The sequence below is a fragment of the Moschus berezovskii genome, chromosome X (genome assembly GCF_049115385.1).
Source record: "Moschus berezovskii isolate FMDL1 chromosome X, NW_MosBer_1.0, whole genome shotgun sequence".
In the NCBI taxonomy this organism is placed as follows: domain Eukaryota; kingdom Metazoa; phylum Chordata; class Mammalia; order Artiodactyla; family Moschidae; genus Moschus; species Moschus berezovskii.
Genome location: NC_142488.1, coordinates 10111027 through 10130749, shown reverse-complemented (window position 1 = coordinate 10130749; position 19723 = coordinate 10111027). Strand labels below are relative to the sequence as shown.

Below are 19723 nucleotides of genomic sequence, written 5' to 3'. Positions count from 1 at the left end.
GGAAAAGCAAATAGGTTTGTTTGAAAAAACAAACGAGTTTTCAGGAAACCAGACAGGAGATAAGAAAATTTGTGATAAAGATAGTCTATACAGGTATGAGCAGTCTTTCTGTCTCCCTCGGAACCATAAAACTCCCCCAGAGAGGGGATTTATAGTAGCTTCATTTCCCACAAGTTGCTTTTAGTCAGATAAGGGAAGCTCTAAAAGGCTATTTTCTGCATCTGTTGAATCTCAAATGTCTTCATCTTAAAGCCGTCTTGATGCCAAGTCTGGGATTCTGAGTGGGTCTTCTCTAGCAGGGGAAAATGACTTAGAGAATGAATCAGAAACATGTCTAATCATACAGGAAATGATCATGGCAAGTCAGTGTTCAGAGTCCTCCTAAATTCAAATCACTTTACTTGGTCAAAGACTCAGGAGCTGGGTCCAGAATCTGCTTGGGAAAATCTGCCACGAGGGGAGGCTGTGGGTAGGTGAGTCGCCTGCTTCGTTTTCCTTCCTGGCACCTTGCAGGAGGTGAGCTGGTTGCCTTGCCCTTTCCCTGGCCCCCCACCAAGAGACTTCCATCAGCCGCTGAGCCCATCTGGAGGGGCAGATGTCACGGTGGCCCTGAGCACAGCCAAGCTTGGATGAAGGGCAAAGAGTTGCTAGGGACCAGGGCAGTGCTGGTTTGCCATGTCACTGCTGAGCAAAGTGTGCAAAGAAGCAATTCAGCAGTGACAGCTCTCAGACGCCAGAGGGACAGGCTGCCTGGCCCCTACGAGAAATTTCACAGCCATTCTGCAAAAGAGCATGTTATGGGTTGAGTTGTGTCCACTATGGTTGAAGATGTTGAAGTCCTAGCCCTCAGTACCTGCCAGCGTGGCCTTATTTGGTAAGAGGGTCTCTGCAGATGATCAAGTTAAGATGAGGACATTAGGGTGGGCCCTAATCTCGTATGACTGTTGTTCTAATGAAAAGGGGGAATTTGGACGTGGACACAGACACGTACCCAGAAAGAACACCTTGTGAAGACTGAAGTTCTGGCACCAGCCAAGAACTACCAGAACTTTGGGAGAGAGGCCTGAAATTGACCTTCTAGCACCTTCTGGCACAGCTCTGTCAACATTTTGATCTGACTTGTTGCTTCCAGAACTGTGAGGGAATCCATTTCTATTGTTAAAACCACTTCAATTGTGGCAGTTCGTTATGCCCTTGGAATTGAATATGATGAACAGAGCTCAAGGAGCAGAGACCACCCAGAACACCTCTGCAGCTCAAGGGAGCAGCCACCAGGAGAGGGTTTGCCTTTTGAGACTACGACCCACAAAGAAAGAGCACCCACTAACAGAGGGGTTTTCTGTCCCAGCTGAGAGGTCATTGCCTTCACCCCATTGTCATCGTCCTCTGCCCCCCCCCAGCATCGCCTACTGAAGTGATGTGAGAGGGTGAACTTTCCAAGGAAAGGTTTTCATTATGAAAACAAGACAAAGGTGGGATTGTGCAACATTCAGAACCGAGGGAAGCAGGAGGACTTCAAGGAACCCTTGGGAATAAGCCACAAAGGACAAGTGGCATTTACATGTAACCTTTGCTTTTCCATTTCCTACTTGGGACTTTGATCCACGGCTGTGTAAATACGTGGCAATTGTAAATACATGGCAATTGTAAATACATCGTGAAGATGGGGTGCATGGAAGTGCAGAGGATTTGAAGGCTGCAGAGTCCAGTGAAGCTCAGACCCCGGTCAGCACCATTAGCATCTCTTGGGCACACTCTCCTCTTAGGAATGCCAATTCCCAAGAGACTGACTGAATCAGGCCCCCTGGAGTTGGGGCTCAGCATCTGCATTTTAGCAAGCCCTCCAGGGGATTCAATCGTCACAAAATTTTGAGGAGCATCTAGCTGGGGAGACCACAGACGGGGGAGAGGCGGGGAGGGGGAAAGGCAGCAAGATCCAAAATGCTACTCTAATGCAATACTTTGCCTGAACAGTATTGGAATCATATTTTTTTAAGTCAGGTGAAACAGGAGATCATAGAATGATTTTTGTCTTATGTTTTAACAGCACATAAAGAGACACCGTTTACTAAGTTTCCACTGTGGAGCCGAGGCCATTTCTTTCTCTGGGTGTGGGGGGGCCCACTTTCACATTCTTAGTCCATCCACAGCCACTGTCTAACATCCCACTTCCAGTTTCTTTGCAGCAAATCGAAGAAACCACCGTGAAACAATGAACCGAGAGTTATCCTGGATTTTTACAATATCTCCCCTTTCCGATTTCATGGCTGTATTTGTACTGATTCTGCTTTCAACTCTTCTCAATCATTCCTTAGTATGTATGGATTTCGTTTATGCATTTATATCACATCTTCTTTTGTTTGGCTTAATTAAATTACTGACTTTTGGTAGACTGACTACTCAGTTAATAGAGGGATCAGCCAGCACATTTTCCCCCATGTTTTTCAAGTAGATTTATTGAGCTATAATTAGAAACCAGACACTTCACACATTTAAAGTGTACACTTCAGTGGTTTCCAGTAGAGTAACAGAGTTGCACAAGCATCAGCTTTAGAACATTTCATCACCCCTGAAAGAAAACCCTACACCCATTAGCACTCACTCCCAATTCCTCTCTCACGCCAACTATGGCAACCACTGATCTACTTTCTGCCTCTATACATTTACCTGTGCTGGACATTTCTATAAATAGAATCATACAGTCTCCAGCCCTTTGTATCACTTAGCACGTTGTTTTCAAGATTCATCAGTTCTAATGAGGTGGATGAAACTGGAGCCTATTATACAGAGTGAAGTAAGCCAGAAAGAAAAACCCCAATACAGTATACTAACTCATATATATGGAATTTAGAAAGATGGTAATGATAACCCTGTATACGAGACAGCAAAAGAGACACAGATGTATAGAACAGTCTTTTGGCCTCTGTGGGAGAGGGCGAGGGTGGAATGATTTGGGAGAATGGCATTGAAACATGTATATTATTATATGTAAAACAAACCACCAGTCCATGTTCGATGCATGATACAGGATGCTCGGGACTGGTGCATGGGGATGACCCAGAGGGAGGATAAGGGGAGGAGGTAGGTGGGAGGGGGGTTCAGGAAGGGGAACACATGTACACCCGGGGCAGATTCATGTCAATGTATGGCAAAACCAACCAATATAATATTGTAAAATAATTAGCCTCCAATAAAAAAAAAAGAAAAAAAATTCATCCATCTTGTAGCAGGAATCAGTACTTCATTCTTTTTATGGCTGAATAGATTCCATTGTATGGATGGATGACAATTATTTTTTTATCCAGTCATTAGTTGATGGACTTTTGGGTTGTTTCTAAGCCCATTTTATGGAGGAAAAAGAAAGCACTGGTTAACCAGGAATGGTGTGAAATTTTAAGAGTGCTGATGTACTTTATGTAAAAACCAGTCTGAAGTAGGTTTTCAAAGCACTTATTTTTCCTTAGCTTAAAACATGCCATCACCCAATCCATCAAATGTGAGAGAAATAGGCCACATAAAACCTAGAATTATGCTCAGAAAGGAACCTTTAGGAGGATCTTTGGAAAGACCCAAAAGTCCATCAACTAATGACCGGATTTAAAAAAAAAAAATTTCCTCCATCCATACAATGGAATCTTATTCAGCCATAAAAAGAATGAAGTGAGTTAGCCTTATAGACCTAAAGTGATTGCTCAAATCCCCTAGCCGATGCAGAGAATCAATACAGAAGTGAAGATCCCCCAAGCCTGTCTTCTTCTATTACACTAGCCACCACCTCCAGATTTGAAATGCCAGCCTACGAGAGTGAAGGAAAAATAATGAAATGACAGTGAAGACTGGGACTTTCTCATTGTTTAGTGATATAATTCTCTAGTGGGCACTGAAGTTTTCTGCAGATGATTCCTCTGGTTAATCGAAGCACCAGGCACTCTCCTGGGAATATAAATTGGGAGGGGTGTGAGGATGCAGGCCTAATGCCAAATTGACCCAAACTGATTAAAGAGAAACCTTATTTTCCATGTGTTGTGGGAGACATCCCCCTCCCACTCCACCCCTTATCTACTAGCCATAAGCAAGGATCGTAAAGCTCAGACAGCATCTGTTAATAGAAGCCATCTGATGGTGATTAAACGAGTTAGCCCATTAAATGTTAGTCACTCAGTCACGTCCTACTCAGTGCGACCCCGTGGTCTGTGGCCCGGCAGGCTCCTCTGTCCATGGAATTCTCCAGGCAAGAATACTGGAGTGGGATGCCATGCCCTCCTCCAGGGGATCTTCCCAACCCAGAGATCGAACCCGGGTGTCCCACATTGCAGGCAGATTCTTTACCATCTGAACCACCAGGGAATCCTATGAAGATGAAGTTGAAACTGTGCATGGAAGGCAGAGTCGTCTGGAGAGGTACAGCTGACCAGGCACACACCCAGCGTTGCAAGTGCCAGCAGGGTCTGTTACCTGCAGCCAAAACATCCTGATAATATTCTGCACCCAGCCCTTGAAGGACCACAGGAACTCATCACAGTAACTAATCCTAAATGTAAAAGGAATAGCAACGTGTTTAAAGGATGATTCTGGGGCTTCCCTGGTGGTCTAAAGGTTAAGAATTTGCCTGCCAAGGCAGGGAACATGGGTTTGGTCCCTGGGCTGGGAAGATCCCACATGCTGAGCAGCCTGTGTGCCACCACTCCTGAGCCTGAGTGCTGCAACTCCCTGTCCACGCTCTGGAACCCATGCTCTGCAACAAAAGAAGCCTGCAACTGGAGGGTAGCCCCCACTCGTCGCAACTAGAGGAAGCCGGTGCACAGCAACCAAGGCCCAGTGCGGCCAGAAACAATCTTCTTTCTAAAAGAGGGTGATTCTCCACAGAGCTCCAAGATAATATCCTTTAATCATCCATCAGGACTCCACTCAACTGTTACTGTGAAACCGTTTCTCACAATTGCTGTGTTATACCACTCCATACGAAGTTTGTGCAGGCCTTGTCACATGTGACAATGTATGTGTTAAAGCACGAAGTAAAAGCTAATTGTAAACATAAGCTTCATTGCCCCAATAGATGTAGGCTCCCCCCAAATAAACTTAGGAACTTTACTTTTCAATACCTGCTGTGATTTCAGAAAAAAATATTAGAATACTTTCCACGTGATGCATTGCTTTTGAGTTGATTTTGCATACCTTTTACTTGCAGTAAATATAACCTTGTAATGTTTTTAATCTGGAGACATATTAAGTTGGATTTCCCAGATGACTGAGTGGTAAAGAATCTGCCTGCCAATGCAGGAGACACAGGAGGTGTCAGTTTGATCCCCAGGTCGGGAAGATCCTCTGGAGGAGGAAATGGCAACCCAGGCCAGTATTCCTGCCTGGAAAAAATTCATAAACAGAGGAGCCTAGTGGGCTACAGTCTGTGGGATCGCAAAGAATCAAATCAGACAGGACTGAGCAGGCACGCACATTTGAAGTTTCCATGGAGGGGACACCTTTGTGATCCTGAGGACACAATGAGCTACATCTCAGGTTAGGAAGCACAACAGCCTAATTATAATCTTTAGTTTTGTCAAGCAGATCTGGCATAGTACTAAACCAAATGTCATCCTGTCATGTTTCTGGTTTTTAAAAGGTCAAAGACTGCTACCCATCTTTTTTCCCTTTAGTGATTTTAAAGAACATGGGCTCCTTTGCTGCTGCTGCTGCTGCTGCGTCACTTCAGTCGTGTCCGACTCTGCGTGACCCCATAGACAGAAGCCCACCAGGGTCCCCCGTCCCCGGGATTCTCCAGGCAAGAACACTGGAGTGGGTTGCCATTTCCTTCTCCAATGTGTGAAAGTGAAAAGTGAAAGTGAAGTCGCTCAGTCGTGTCCGACCCTTAGTGACCCCACGGACTGCAGCCTACCAGGCTCCTCCATCCATGGGATTTTCTAGGCAAGAGTACTGGAGTGGCTCGCTATTGCCTTCTCCGTGGGCTCCTTTAGAGCAAGATAATTCTTACGAGTAACCAAAATCAAAAGGAGACCCTTCTGCTCCCTCTCTAGACAGACTTGTCTTGGGAGAAGCAAGGCAAGCGGTGGGTACTGTTTCTCAGTTCTTTGATTCCTAGCCTCGCCTTTTCCTCGTGAATGACCAGGCACAGCTGATGTTCATTAAGCCTTTCCAGGCTGTGGGCTCCGAGTGGGTTCAGGTGATTTGGGAGGAGATTAGGTCAAGAGGGTGGAGCCTCAGGAACAGGATTATCAGCCTGTAAGAGACCCCCACGCTCTCCCCTTTCACGAGAACAAGCCCAAAGACGCCATCTGTGAACGGGGGAGCGGGTCCTCCTTACAGACACGGAATCTTCCAGTGCCTTACTCTGGCACTTTCTGACCTCTGGAATGGTGAGTGATGAATTTCTGTTGTTTATAAGCTACCCAGTTGACGGTATTTGTAATAGCAGCCCAAACAAACAAAACCACTCAGTTCTTTTATTCTTTTTATGGCCAAGAAAGCTAAGGCCCAGAGATATTAAGATTACATACCAAGTGAAGGACTGAGACGTCTGCCCCCAGGACATGGGTTTGTTTTTCCTTTTTTTAAAAAATTGAGCTTTAATTGCCATGTAATATTAGGCTTCCCTAGTGGCTCAGACGGTAAAGAATCTGCCTGCAGTGCAGGAGACACAGGTTTGATCCTTAAATCACGAAGATCCCCCGAAGAAGGGCATGGCAACCCACTCCGGTATTCTTGCCTGGAGAATCCCATGGACAGAGAAGTTTGGAGGGCTACAGTCCATAGGGTCACAAAGAGTCGGACACGACTGACTAACACTTTCATACTTTCACCATGTTGGACATTTGTCCTTAATTGCTTTATAACTGGAAATGTGAACCTTTTAGTCCCCTTCACAAATTTTGCCTACCTCAACCCCCACACTCTGGAAACCACCAGTCTCACCAATCTATGAGCTCAGGTTTTTGGGTAGTTGTACTGTATGTTCATTGGAGGGACTGATGCTAAAGCTGAAACTGCAATACTTTGGCCACCTCATGCGACGAGCTGACTCACTGGAAAAGACTCTGATGCTGGGAAAGGTTGGGGGCGGGAGGAGAAGGGGACGACCGAGAATGAGATGGCTGGATGGCATCACCGACTCTGTGGACATGAGTTTGAGTGTACTCCGGGAGTTGGTGATGGACAGGGAGGCCTGGCGTGCTGTGATTCATGGGGTCGCGGAGAGTCGGACACGACTGAGCGACTGAACTGAACTGAACTGTTTTTTAGATTCTGCATGTAAGTGAGATCGTATTGGATTTGTCTGTTTCTGACTTACTCCACTTAGCATAACGCTCTCAAGGTGCTGCAATATTTTTGCAAATGGCAAGATTTTATTATCGTGGCTGAATAATAGGCATATGTGTCATATATATATATATATACACACACATAGGGGCTGCCCTGATGGCTCAGCGGTACAGAATCCACCAGCAATGCAGGAGACCCAGGTTTGATTCCTGGTTGGGGAAGATCCCCTGGAGGAGGGCATGGCAACCCACTCCAGTATTCTTGCCTGGAGAATCCCATAGACAGAGAGAGGAGCCTGGCGGGCTACAGTCCACAGGGTCGCAAAGAGTCGGACACGACTGAAGCGACTTAGCATGTATGCACGTACACACACACACACACATGATATATGACATTTTCTTTATCCACTCATCCATGAGCAGACACAGGTTGTTCTGGGCTGTTGTAATATAATGCTGCAGTGAACATGGTGGGGCGTGGTGGAGGTATCTTTTCAAGAAAAAGTATTCTTGATCACCACACACAGCCTCAAGCCTATGGTGACAAAAATGACCCATGGCATAACTCCCATTGTTATTGCAGAGGTGAGGCGTGAAAGGTGAACCTCTTCAGTTAAGGAGGAGTAGCTGATGGAAAACACACCGCACTGGTGTCTCATTAAAATATTGGTTAACTGTATATTCATTTTTAAAAAAGTGAATTTGCATTTAACCCATGGATTAACACAACTCATTTTAATCAGCACTGCATTTATACTGTCCTCCCTAAGGTTATGAGTCCCCTGCAGGGGGCGCTGGACCTTTTGCCTTTTTGTGTTCCAGATAGGACGCAGAACGTCATAAACATTTCATGAGAGGGTAGGAGTTAGGGCACTACTAGGAATACTCTGCATTTTCATCTGCAGTCCCAGTTGGCACCCTCACCTTATTTGCTAATCCTTAGCCTCAGGCGCAGTACGTTGTTCTAATCTTGAATAGCCTATGAGGAAAGATGTAGCTTAAAAGCCTGGAGAATATCCAAAATGATTTCAAGTTATAAATGAAACCTCCTATCAGAACAGAGTATTGATCCCTGGATCTGATCAAGTATAATTTAGACACCAGGCAGCTCTTATGTCCAATAGGCTGTAGTTTTCTCTCCCCAAGTGGAGGGTGTATAAACGTGATCTCGTCATCAGGTTCACATGAGTTTATTTTAGAGGTGGTTTTTCTCAAGAAATATTAGAATCCTTTAAAAAGGGGTGATTCCCTGCCTGTGGCTCAATTTTCAGTTTCCAGATGCAACACTTGGTTTCTCATAATAATGCCTTAACCTGAACTTACTCAATGGCATTTAGGATCAAAAAACATGCCAACAGTAACTCCTTTCCTCAGTGGGTGAGAAATACGTGCTCAGTGACGAAAATGCCAACCTCCAGCAGAAAGACTATAGCTGTCATTTCTGTAACGATTATTTCTGTCTGATGAAGTAGAAAATTATTCTTAATAGATTCTCAAAACCTGTTAATCATCAGCTTTATTTTCTTTGAAAATACATAAATATTTTGAAACGTAGAAGTTTACGGTTGTTGGATTTTTAAAACTCCACACAGACACACCAAAGAAATTCATACCAAATGAATCACTCCAGACTGCTAAGTTCACATACTAACTTAACTCCACAGTATTCAGGATAAATGAGTTATTACTATAAACACTTAAAACACAACCAACCAACAGTCGTATTATGCTGTTGTAAGTTGAGCAACCAGTGTGTTGGTGACAGATACAAAGAATTTCAGTGGCAAACTTAGAAATCCCTTAAAAACAGATATGAACAGAGAGCGAGTTGATGCAACCGTTCTACATCTGGGAAAAATATTCTCCTTGTGAATTCTAGCAATGGATAAAATACCGTGTTTTAGAGCAGGACCATCCCTAGCGTTGTGACTTCAGTCAGACCTTCAAGGTTCAGGCGAGGTGGACAAGAGGAAGGTTTCAGGCAGGGGAAGGGATGAACTCCAGAATGGAATTAAGTTGTCAAATGCCAGAACAGTGAAGCCTGCTTACATGGAACAGTTACATGTCAGAACAATGGGAATTAAAAAGAAAATACTTAAAAAGTTAAGACACATACTCCCAACACATGTGTGCCATCAAGTCATAGGGGAGTTGAAATTATTCTGGATCAAGGTCCAGTCTGAAAAAAAATAACAGCAAGAATCTGGAGAGCAAGACACACACCTCAGGCTGGCTGAGTACACTGCCAGTGTGTGGTTGTATTTTCTTCAGGGGTCACTACTATATTTGATGGACTTGAGAAATGCTGGTAACTTGTATAAAAAGCCTAACAGAACACTTTTAAATAAAATATTGGACCAGGTCAAAGCTGAACATCCTGTGGGCTTTCAGGTCTATGCATCAGTATTTAAAACAGGGAGGGAAAAGAGCAGCTCTCTTCATATTTTCAGCAAAGGTCGTTTTCAGAAGTTCAGACTTTTTCGATCAAATACACAGACAATACTGCAGTTAAAGGAAAAACTCAGGACCTCCCACTTCTCTACATGGGAAGAAAACTTAAAATGATGTGCCGTCAACTGCAAGGTACAAACGGAACTCAGAAGCGTGCGTGCCGAGTGCCCTTTGCTAAGTGGCATGGAAGGTAGGATGATCCACTGGAAATCCCTGTCACATCAGGAGCGCAATTCAGTTTGGGGAAAATAGTTTAATGTACTTCTCAGGAAAAAAATTGTTTCTATTTTCTCATCTCTGACGAAGCGGAGCTTAGGAAGTCCAGCGCCACCAGGCCACCTTCATCCGGTCCCACACGGCTGACAGCGAATCCAGCGCGGGCCGCACATCCAGGATGGTGAACTGGTAGTCTTGGTTGACCTCACCGCCGTCGTAGTAGTCAATGACATATCTCACTTCTGTCCCACAACGGTTGATGATCCAGTCATGCCTGTCGAAAGGCAGCTCGTACCTGGAATGACAACATGCTGGCGGGGGTTACCACGCCTGTGGGATGCCGAGCTGGGGTTTAGGCGGTGAGAAAGCCAGCAGGGCAGTGCATGGGGAGGCTGGCTCTTGGGGTCCACCTCGGATGAGAGGTGAGACTCCGATGAGCATGGTCCACAGTGCTGCAGGAAGGTAGGGCTGCAAAGTGGGAGGCGCCCCCATCAGCGGACAGCTCATCCGCTACAAGGGAAGAAGTCAATGGCAAGAAGCACAGCCAGGCTGGGGAGTCAGCTCAGCACCTGAAGAAATGCAGGTGAAAGTGAAAGTCACTCAGTCATGTCTGACTCTTTGTGACCCCATGGACTATACAGTCCATAGAATTCTCCAGGCCAGAATACTGGAGTGGGTAGCGTTTCCCTTCTCCAGGGGATGTTCCCCACCCAGAGATCAAACTCAGGCCTCCCGCATTGCAGGCGGATTCTTTACCAGCTGAGCCACCAGGGAAGCAGGTGGGAGCTGTGAATCCCACGACAACAGGGAGCGTGGAATGCACAGATGGACAGAGTGGGAGTGTGGGAGGCGAGGGGGCAGTGCAAGAACAGAGATGACTCCCGGCAACCCTATGAGAAGTAGACAGGAAGTAACCCTGAGCTGCCTGCCAGCGCCACCTGGAGGGAGCACAGGAAGTCTGCAGCTGAAAGTGAAGCATGTTTCGCAAGATGGCACTGCAGTTCTTCGATGGCCTGGTTTTAATGCCAAGAGCAAGTAGACCGTGACCTCAGGAACAGAACATTTCTGCAGACACTCACCCCATCCAGGAGCGAATTCTTGCCCGTGGCGAATACTCCTTCGCTTTGCCTCCAAACCGGATCAGGGATGGACCACAAGGACACTCACTAGAAATCCCCAAAGAAGTATCTATTAAGAGAACTCTCTTTCCCTTGAAAAACAGAATGTTGCAGTTTCTCCATGACACACATTTCTCTGTATACATTTTACATAATATTAGAGAAAGGTAACTTTGAAAAACCTCACAGAAATACCCCTATCTGCTTAAAAAATATGCTGTGCTTTAACTTCTGGATCAAGTGTGTGCCACTCCCTGTGCTGCTGTTGGCAGGAGTCCGGGGTCAGGGCCTGGTCACATGGTGTACTCTCAGGAAAAAGAGAGTCAGGTGTCAGGTATCAACTCTCCTCTTGCACGAAGAGCAGTTGGGGTTTTTTCCAGATGAATGTAAGAAAATCCTATACTCCTCTCTTGTCTGAAAGCAATGAGCAACCTTCATGAAGAGAGGAAACCGCTGCCCTCCCTAGGAACTAATGTAACCAGTGTCGGACCATCCCTTTAAATAACTGTCCTCAAGCTGATGGGGGGAGGGGCAAGGTTGAGACCATCTGCTCCCTTTCTGGGCAGACCCTGGGTTTGAACTTTCTGGGTGCCCTGCCAGCCCCAACCCCAAGCTCACAGGGGCCCAGGATTGGGGGGGTGGGTCTCCTGGTCATCTGGCATGAGGCACACAGCACTGTCCCCTGCAGGGGGAGTGGAGAATACAAGAGGCTACTTGTCTTGGCAGTTGCTGTCACTGTAAAGACAGGCTTTGGCCTAGACAGGTCTCTCTAGTGAACTGGGATGGAGCAAAGCACCGCACGAGTGATGGGCCCCCAGCTAAGGGCTAGCCAAGCCCCGTTCATTCTCCGCTTTAACAACAGCACACTTACAGCCTAAGTCTCCACATTAAGTGGATTTTGTCCAAGAAGTTAATCACGTTTTGCCATGAATTAAAAACATGAGCCACCAACCATGACGTCTGGCTCCGTAGAGACACGCCCCACCCCCTACCCTTCTCCAGGTGGAGCCCTCAAGCGGGCACCATTCTGGAAATGCTCACCCCAGACTGACTGAATCAAGAATCCTGGGGGCGGGGTCCAATGCTCAGTTATTGCAACAAACCCCTAGATGATGCTGAGGCAGTTCAAACGTGAGGACCATGGCTCTGAACAGACTGATGGCCCATCGCCATTAACTCACAACTGCATTTAGCTAGTCTCCCAGAGAAAAAGTGTGTAGTTTCTCAGTCGTGTCCAACTTTGCAACCCCGTGGACTGCAACCTACCAGTCTCCTCTGACCATGGCATTCTCCAGGCAAGAATACTGGAGTGAGTTGCCATTCCCTTCTCCAGGGGATCTTCCTGACCCAGGAATCAAACCTGGGTCTTCTGCATTGCAGGCAGATTTTTTACCATCTGAGCCACCAGGAAAGCCCCATCTCCCCAAGAAAAATGATCATGTGCAAAGATGCCTCTTGATGCTAACTCCTGATGGGGATTCAATACATGCTGCTGTATGAACAAAATCTTTCCCGGCTCCCTTGGGGCAGAGTGTTTTAGAGTTTCTCGCCCCTGTGCTCTGCCTGGAGTGGACTATGATGCTCCTCCTGTTGAGAACTGGGGTCTACGGGCCCTCCCCTTGCATATGGGCAGGCATGTGACACCATGGAACTTGCCAGGCTTGGTCATCACAGGAGATGCAGTGTCCCTGGAGCTTTCTGTAACTCTAGCTGGGGGAACTTAGTCACCATGGTGTGAAGAAGCCAAAGCAGCCACATTTAGAGGCCATGGGCAGGCGTCCTGAGCTGGCACGGTATTGCTTACCAAGGGAGTAAATGGGGCCTTCGAAGGCTTCCAGCCTATGGCTGCCCAGCTACCCCTGAGCACTAAGTCTTGGTGGCTGGGACCCCACACATCAGGGAGCAGAGACCAGCCATCCCTGCTCTGTCCTTTCTGCACTGGGGACTCATTGAACCCAGGAGCATACTTAAATAGTTGGCATTGTACATGTTTGAGCGGGGCAGTCATGCAAGTCACTGAGACAGGCCCGCTACCTAAAATGTTTTAATAGAATAGCACAGTGTTGGACTGAAACTCTTCTGTATTTCTTTCATAGAAAGCAGCTATGAAATTAAGAAGATGCTGGAAGAATGGTTTTTCAAGATCTCGAACATACTTACTCAGCGTGAAGGGCTTCCCATTTCAAAATCTCCTTCCAAGCTTGCTCGTTATTCTGGTTGTGAATCCTAATGATATTATACATGTCTTTCTGACTAATATCCTCATCCTTCCATTTCCACCTAGGAAAGAACATTTGGTAAAACTTGACAAACATTACTGCGAACGCCATGTATTCATTTCACTGTGTCACCAAAAATCCGATTTACCCAAATATCAAGGATCCCTCGATTTTTCAAGTGACACTTTTTCAATTAGTATCACAAATTCACTTTTTCTAAGTATTTTCTGTAGCAGTGGTACTTAAAAAAACTTACTGGCTGTGATGGGTTAGTTTTATGTGTCAGCTCGATTGGGCCGGGGCACCCAGATATTTGGTCAAACATTATTCTAGATGAGATTAACATTTAAATGGGCAGAGAGGGTCCAGCTCTAAAAGCTGAAACAGAACAAAAAGGCGGAGCCTCTGCAAGAGGGAACTCCTTCTGCCTGCCTCCTTTCCAACAGGGACATTGGTTTCTCTTCCTGCCTTTGGACTTGAACTGAAATATAGACTCTCCTGGGTCTCCAGCCTACCGAGCCGATTGTTGGACTTCTCCACCTTTGTAACTATGAGTGAGTTCCTTACCATAAATCTCTCTATACATATAGCAAGATATATACAACTTATTAGTTCTGTTTCTCTGAAGAATCCTAATACACTGCACTTATATTCTGGTTAAATCTGAAAAATCAGTTGGTTAGTATAAAATTTTCTGTACACTTTGGGGATAAAACCTCTAACATTTAATTCTTAGATTAGATTCATCTAAGAATTAAATGTTAAAAAGGTTAGATTCACAAGCAAATTTATAGCCTTAGGAATTTATGCTCATTCACTCACCCTTTCCTTAACATCGCATTCCAGAACATCTGTTCAGAAGGATAAACCCACTTTTTATCTGAATCTGCCCTCGGAATAGATGATTCCTCTCTCACAGTAGATAGTGGAAACGGCTGGTCGGGGGCTGGTGTCTGATTAGGTGGTGGCATCTATGTAAAATAAGTGGGTTAAAAAAAAAAAGGTTGGAAATACAAAGTAGAAACAAGCAACATAATCACTTCCTGGAAAGCAAGGCATCACACATACACAGACCAGTTGCCTCATGAAACCAGCAACGTCAGTTTCGGGCCTCTCAGTTGTGAAGAGTCAGAGTGCAGAAGCTCTTTTCCTTGTTGACTTCACATAAATGGTAAATACACGCTACAGTCAAACATTTGATCTCTTTCTCAAGGATTAGAAGGTAAAAACTAATACCATGATGGGAAGGCACTACTACACATTTCTGGAAAAGATGGGGCGATAAATGTGTGTGTGTATTCGTATGTATACAAACCAGAATACCACCACTTTCTCGATGGCATTCTGTCACTGGCAGCCACACAAGGCTGGCACCCAGCTGTCCCTTAAGGGGCACCCCAATCTTGCAGTGTGCCTATGGTGTTTCCCCAAACCAGCAACACCTTTCTGAACTCTAACCATGCTCCTAACAGATCTCCTGCCCACCTAATACTCTACCTGCTAAGCAACATCCTCTGGCGTGGCTGATTCCAGCTCAGCCTGCTTCGGCGCTTGGGGATAGCCCACCGCTTTCCTAGGTGCTCTCTGAAACTACGCTTAGTGACACAGTCTAGATTTTCTCTATGGATGGAATACCAGACTTCTCCATTTTAAAAGGACAGAGGATCAATCCTAGCAGCCTGTAAGAGCATCCCTACATTAAAAACTTCTCCGCAGAGGGGCTGGTCGAGGGTTACCAGGTTAGAAGGATCCAGGTTCTCCTTATTCCCGGCCTTGGCGCCGGTGATGGGACACTGCACGTACTCGTAGGCGCGCTCCTGGTGTGCAGGCACAGAGTTTGTTTTGCTCCCACAGGTTGAGTCCGATGGCTCGGCACTCACTGGACAGCCTGAAACAGATCAAGGGTGAAAACACTGTCACCACAAAGGCAGCACATCTGGCTCTCAATCTGGGCCCCGCAAAGTCGAATGTCTGACCAGGGATCACCAGCACAGACCAAGGCAGGACTCTACTGGTCATACCAAGAGCTAAGCTGGCTGACAATCCAACACCCTACAGACCAGGAAGAGGCTCCATCAATTAACTTTCCCCTTGGAAGAGAAATGGGTACCCATTCTCCTATTGTGTTACTCCCCCAAGAAAAATAAACCCCCGAGTCTCAGCATTGGCAAGAGTAGGTACTACCCACAGCAGGGGTTTAGGAAACGGAGCAGGGAGTTGCTATGAGCTGTTACAGAGGTACCTCTGCGGGCAGGGCCCCCCGTGAATGGGTCTCCCTGACTTTTCTATTCCCCAGTTCCAGACAAGACCCAACTCCCACCAGGGCACAGGAGGCCAGGCTTTCATTATGGATGTCTTCTCTCAGGGACTGGGAACAGGAGGTAAAAATGAGCAGAGGAGCTGTCCAAAAGGCTCATGGAGAAAATTCATGATGCTGCTGTGCTTGTTCCCTGCTTCAGGATTAAAAGAAGACCACTTGGCCGAGGTTCAATTCACTGTCAGGAGATAGCAAGTTCATCAAGCAAAGGCACCCACTAAAGAAAATGTCCCCTAGTCCACATGGGATCCAAATGCCACTTCGAGAACAGCAGCGGGCAGGGGAGTCAATGCCTAGGGATCCCGGGTGCCGCTGGAAACAAGTGTGCGGGCCGGAAAGGCAGTGTAGACACAGGAGGCAGGTGGGCAAGGGAAGAGCCCAGGAAGACCCAGCTGGTGTAAAGGAACCCTTATCTTGGGCAGCAGCAGTGAACACCAAGGAGACACTGAACTCTGGGAGCCCTACATGCAAAAGACAAATTTCCGTTTACTTCCTTTCCTCTGTGAGGACCCTGCAGAGCTGTCTACTGAGGGGTGGAAGGAGACTTGTTCCACCCCCTCTCCTCGCCAGTCCCTTCTGGCACACTGGTCCCAACTGGTACTGGAAAGAAAATCCTGTTTACGTTCCTCATATCAGAGAACCAGCAGCCCCTTCAGTCTCCTACAGATACCCACCTTCTTTCCTAATGCAAATTCATCTGACTGACAGCTCTCCTAGGAACACAGCAAATGAAATCAGACCCTAGACAGGGCTATGTGACTTTCTGGGGATGCTCAGAACAGACACACACTTGCTTCGTCCAAGCCTGCCTCCATTCTGCCTGTAAGGAGAAACCCTGGAAGAGCACTGGACTGGTCCTTATGCAAGGCCCCAGAATTTTTGCTGGTTTTGCCACTTACTAGCTGTGTGACTTGTAAGTTTCCTTAACTATATGAAACAAGGGGGTGGGGGTGGGGCACGTACCATGCAGGATTTTGAGGATGAGAATGTAAACCCCACTAGGCAAAGGATTTTTGTCTGTTTTGGATACTGCTGTTCTCTCGGTGGGAAAAAAAAAAAAAAACAGAACCACTCAGTGCTTGGCACAGGGTGGGCAGGGAGGAAATTCTTGTGGGCCGATTGAAGGAATGAACAGCTGTAACACAGGAAGCATCAGCACTAGGTAAGCACATTAACACTGCTTCCTGCCCTCATGTCTGGAAACAAGAAGTCACACATGTTGAATTCAGGCCATACTTTTACAAAGACAATCTAAAGCGGCAGGTGACCCAATGAAAAAGGAAAGCATTTCAAGTCTCACCTTTGCACCTAAAAAAATGAGCAGCAAGTCCATCAGGCAATGACTTATTTTTCACAGAGAGTGTAATCCTACAGAGGGAGGAGTAAAGCTGTCTGGATAAAGACAACATGATCTAGACCCAAGCTGCTCAGCCTGGGCACTCTCGACATCTGGGGCCAGGTGACTGTCGCAGGGTCTGCACTGTACACTGTAGGATATTCAGCAGCATTCCTGTCTTCTCCTCATTAGATGCACCCTCCCCTCTGAGCTAGGACGTGCAGAAAGGCCTCCAGGCACTGCCAAGTGTCCTCTGGGCTGAGGAGGGCTTGCTTCCCCAGCTTAAAAACCCGCTAAAGTAGACAATGGCAAATTGTTGGAGTGGGGGCTGATGTATGGAGCAATCCCTCCTCACTTACGCACGATCTCAGTCATGGCCATAACCCTGGGCAATACTATATCCTCAGCTTATAGGCGATGATGGTCGAGACTTACAGAAGTAACTTGTCTACAGTCACATACCTTGAAAGTAACAACAAAAGGACCAAACGCAGGTCACCCCACTCCCAGGCCTTAGGCGCCTCACCAGCATGCTATACCGCCTCCTCAGAGCTCTTTTTGAGAATTCTCTTTTTAGCTTCTAGATAAACGGTCCATTACCTTTCACTTTCCCTTCATGCATTGGGCATCCAGACGTTGGGGCTGCTGTCTGATGATCTGAAGCAGCAAGGGTAGAGGTCTGAACCGAAGCAGCAGGGGTAGATGTAGACAAGCCCATGGTGGGACTCGCAGTGTTGAATCCAAGCAATTCTAAATTCACACAGGCCAAACCAGAGAGATGAATGCTTTGATGCCTGGGTTCCCACTACTCCCTTAGTATTCTTAATCTGGCCAACCCTTGTTTTTCCTTCTTGTCACCTTTATAGAAATGTACTGGGCAAGGGCTCCACTTTGATGAGAGACAGCTTTAACAGATCACCCCCTTTGGGACATACTAGTGTGATATCTACACCTTTGAGGGGTGAAGTAAGGTGGTCCCTGAGAAACCATGTCATAGCGAGGGGGCTGTAGGCCCGGGGTTCCCACTACTCCCTTAGTATTCTTTATCTGGCCAACCCTTGTTTTTCCTTCTTGTCACCTTTATAGAAATGTACTGGGCAGGGGCTCCACTTCGCCCTCCACTTTGATGAGGGCCAGCTTTAACAGATCACCCCCTTTGGGACATACTAGTGTGAAACCTACACCTTTGGGGGGACGTTTCTAAGGGTGTGCGGACTTGGGGGGGGTGAAGTGAGGCGGTTCCTGAGAAATCATGTCATAGCGAGGGGGCTGCAGGCCCGGGGTTGGGGGGAAGAGGGTCCCGAGGTGGTGATCCGATCAGAGACGAAGCCCACCGAGTCCAGACTAGACCAGCGGCACTAGGGGTAGGCGAGGGTCTGGGAAGAGTGTGGCGCAGAAGAGAGGCGAGAGAAAGGAAGGAAAGGTCAGCGGAGGGCACAGCGCGACCGCAGTCTTCCTCGCACGGTCCCCGCGCGTGGCACCGTCGAGTCCCGGGACCCCAGACACCGCCCCCGGCCTCTGCTTCAGCCAGCCTGCCCCTCCGCACCTGACTCCTGTACCCGGCTGCCGGTCCCGCCTCTAACCGCCAACTCGGGCGCGGAGTGGCAGCAAGCCGCCGCCACCACCTTCCCCTCCCTCGTTCGGTCACCGCTGTTGCCCGGGTCACCGCCGGCTCGCGCTCACGCCGCTACTTCCTCTTCCGAAGGCAGGACTTCCGGGCGCGTGGGAGGCGGGCGCACCGGCTGAAGGGGGAGGGTTTCTGTCCATCACAATGGGGTAGGCCCCGCCCCTCCTGTCCTCCTCGGCCTATAAAGGCAAAGCCCCTCTCTGGCCCCGCCCCTCCTGGCGGAGCCAAGAGAGACCTTTCGGCTAGAACGGAGACTTGCCCTAGGGCGGGGCGCTTTAAGCTGCGGAGGCGTTGCATTGGAAGAGTTTTCAAATTTCTACCTTTTAAATTGTATCCCGTCAGTTTTAATTATAGTAATGACTCAAGAAACATCAGTAGGTATGCAGAGCTGTGGCCTAATCTGGAGATCCAGAAATGAACAGAAGTTCTCGGCTCCGCAGGTCTTCTTAACAGGGTGTGTGGAGTTCAGTTCAGTTCAGTCAGTCGTGTCCGTCTCTTTGCGACCCCATGGACTGCAGCACGCCAGGCCTCCCTGTCCATCATCAACTCCCGGAGTTGACCCAAACTCACGTCCATTGAGTCTGTGATGCCATCCATCCATCTGTGTGGATTTGAAGGTCTGTATTTTAGCTTGCCGCTAACAGAAAGTATTTTCCTCCATCAGGAAGGCAGGCGACAAATCCTGGTAGTGTTAGCTATATGTGGCACTGATAGCAATTACAGAGAAATGATGCTATATATGATTGTCATTTCTGTCTCAAAATACTACTATTCATCACTACTTTAAAATTAAAGTAAGTTTATCTTGTTATTTAAAATGTAAATAAAAAGCATATGTCTTTCTGTACTACCGTGGTGCATCTCTGAGGTCTGTTTCCAGGAATTGCCCCGTGCCTAAGAGAACTGCTTCAGGCAAAATCATATTACCTCTGTGGGGATAGGCTGCAATGCACCTAAGCCCAGGCCCCTAGCCTCAAGGGGGACAACTCAGAAGGGCCATTGCAGCTTCAGAGCTGCTCTTAGAATGAGCTGAGGCTCTCACTCTGACTGCATCACAGTTCGATTTTTCCCTTTGCCTTGTCTTTCCATCTCTCTCAAAGTTGTTCATGAGGATATTTGTATGCACAAATCTTGTGGAATCTCAGCCTTTTTAATAAGTGTAATC

At 47.2% G+C, this 19723-nt stretch overlaps 1 protein-coding gene across 1 annotated transcript; it reads right to left on the bottom strand.

The window, feature by feature from the left end:
* Window positions 1-8754: 8754 nt before the first annotated feature.
* On the bottom strand, window positions 8755-18626 carry HCCS (holocytochrome c synthase). The gene is made up of 7 exons (XM_055393574.2): window positions 18478-18626; window positions 17532-17681; window positions 15015-15166; window positions 14101-14249; window positions 13220-13339; window positions 11021-11107; window positions 8755-10236 (listed from the first exon to the last, which is right to left on the bottom strand). Exons 2-7 carry the CDS (start codon window positions 17647-17649, stop codon window positions 10038-10040), a joined length of 825 nt encoding a protein of 274 aa, XP_055249549.1. The 5' UTR covers window positions 17650-17681; window positions 18478-18626; the 3' UTR covers window positions 8755-10037.
* Window positions 18627-19723: the final 1097 nt, after the last annotated feature.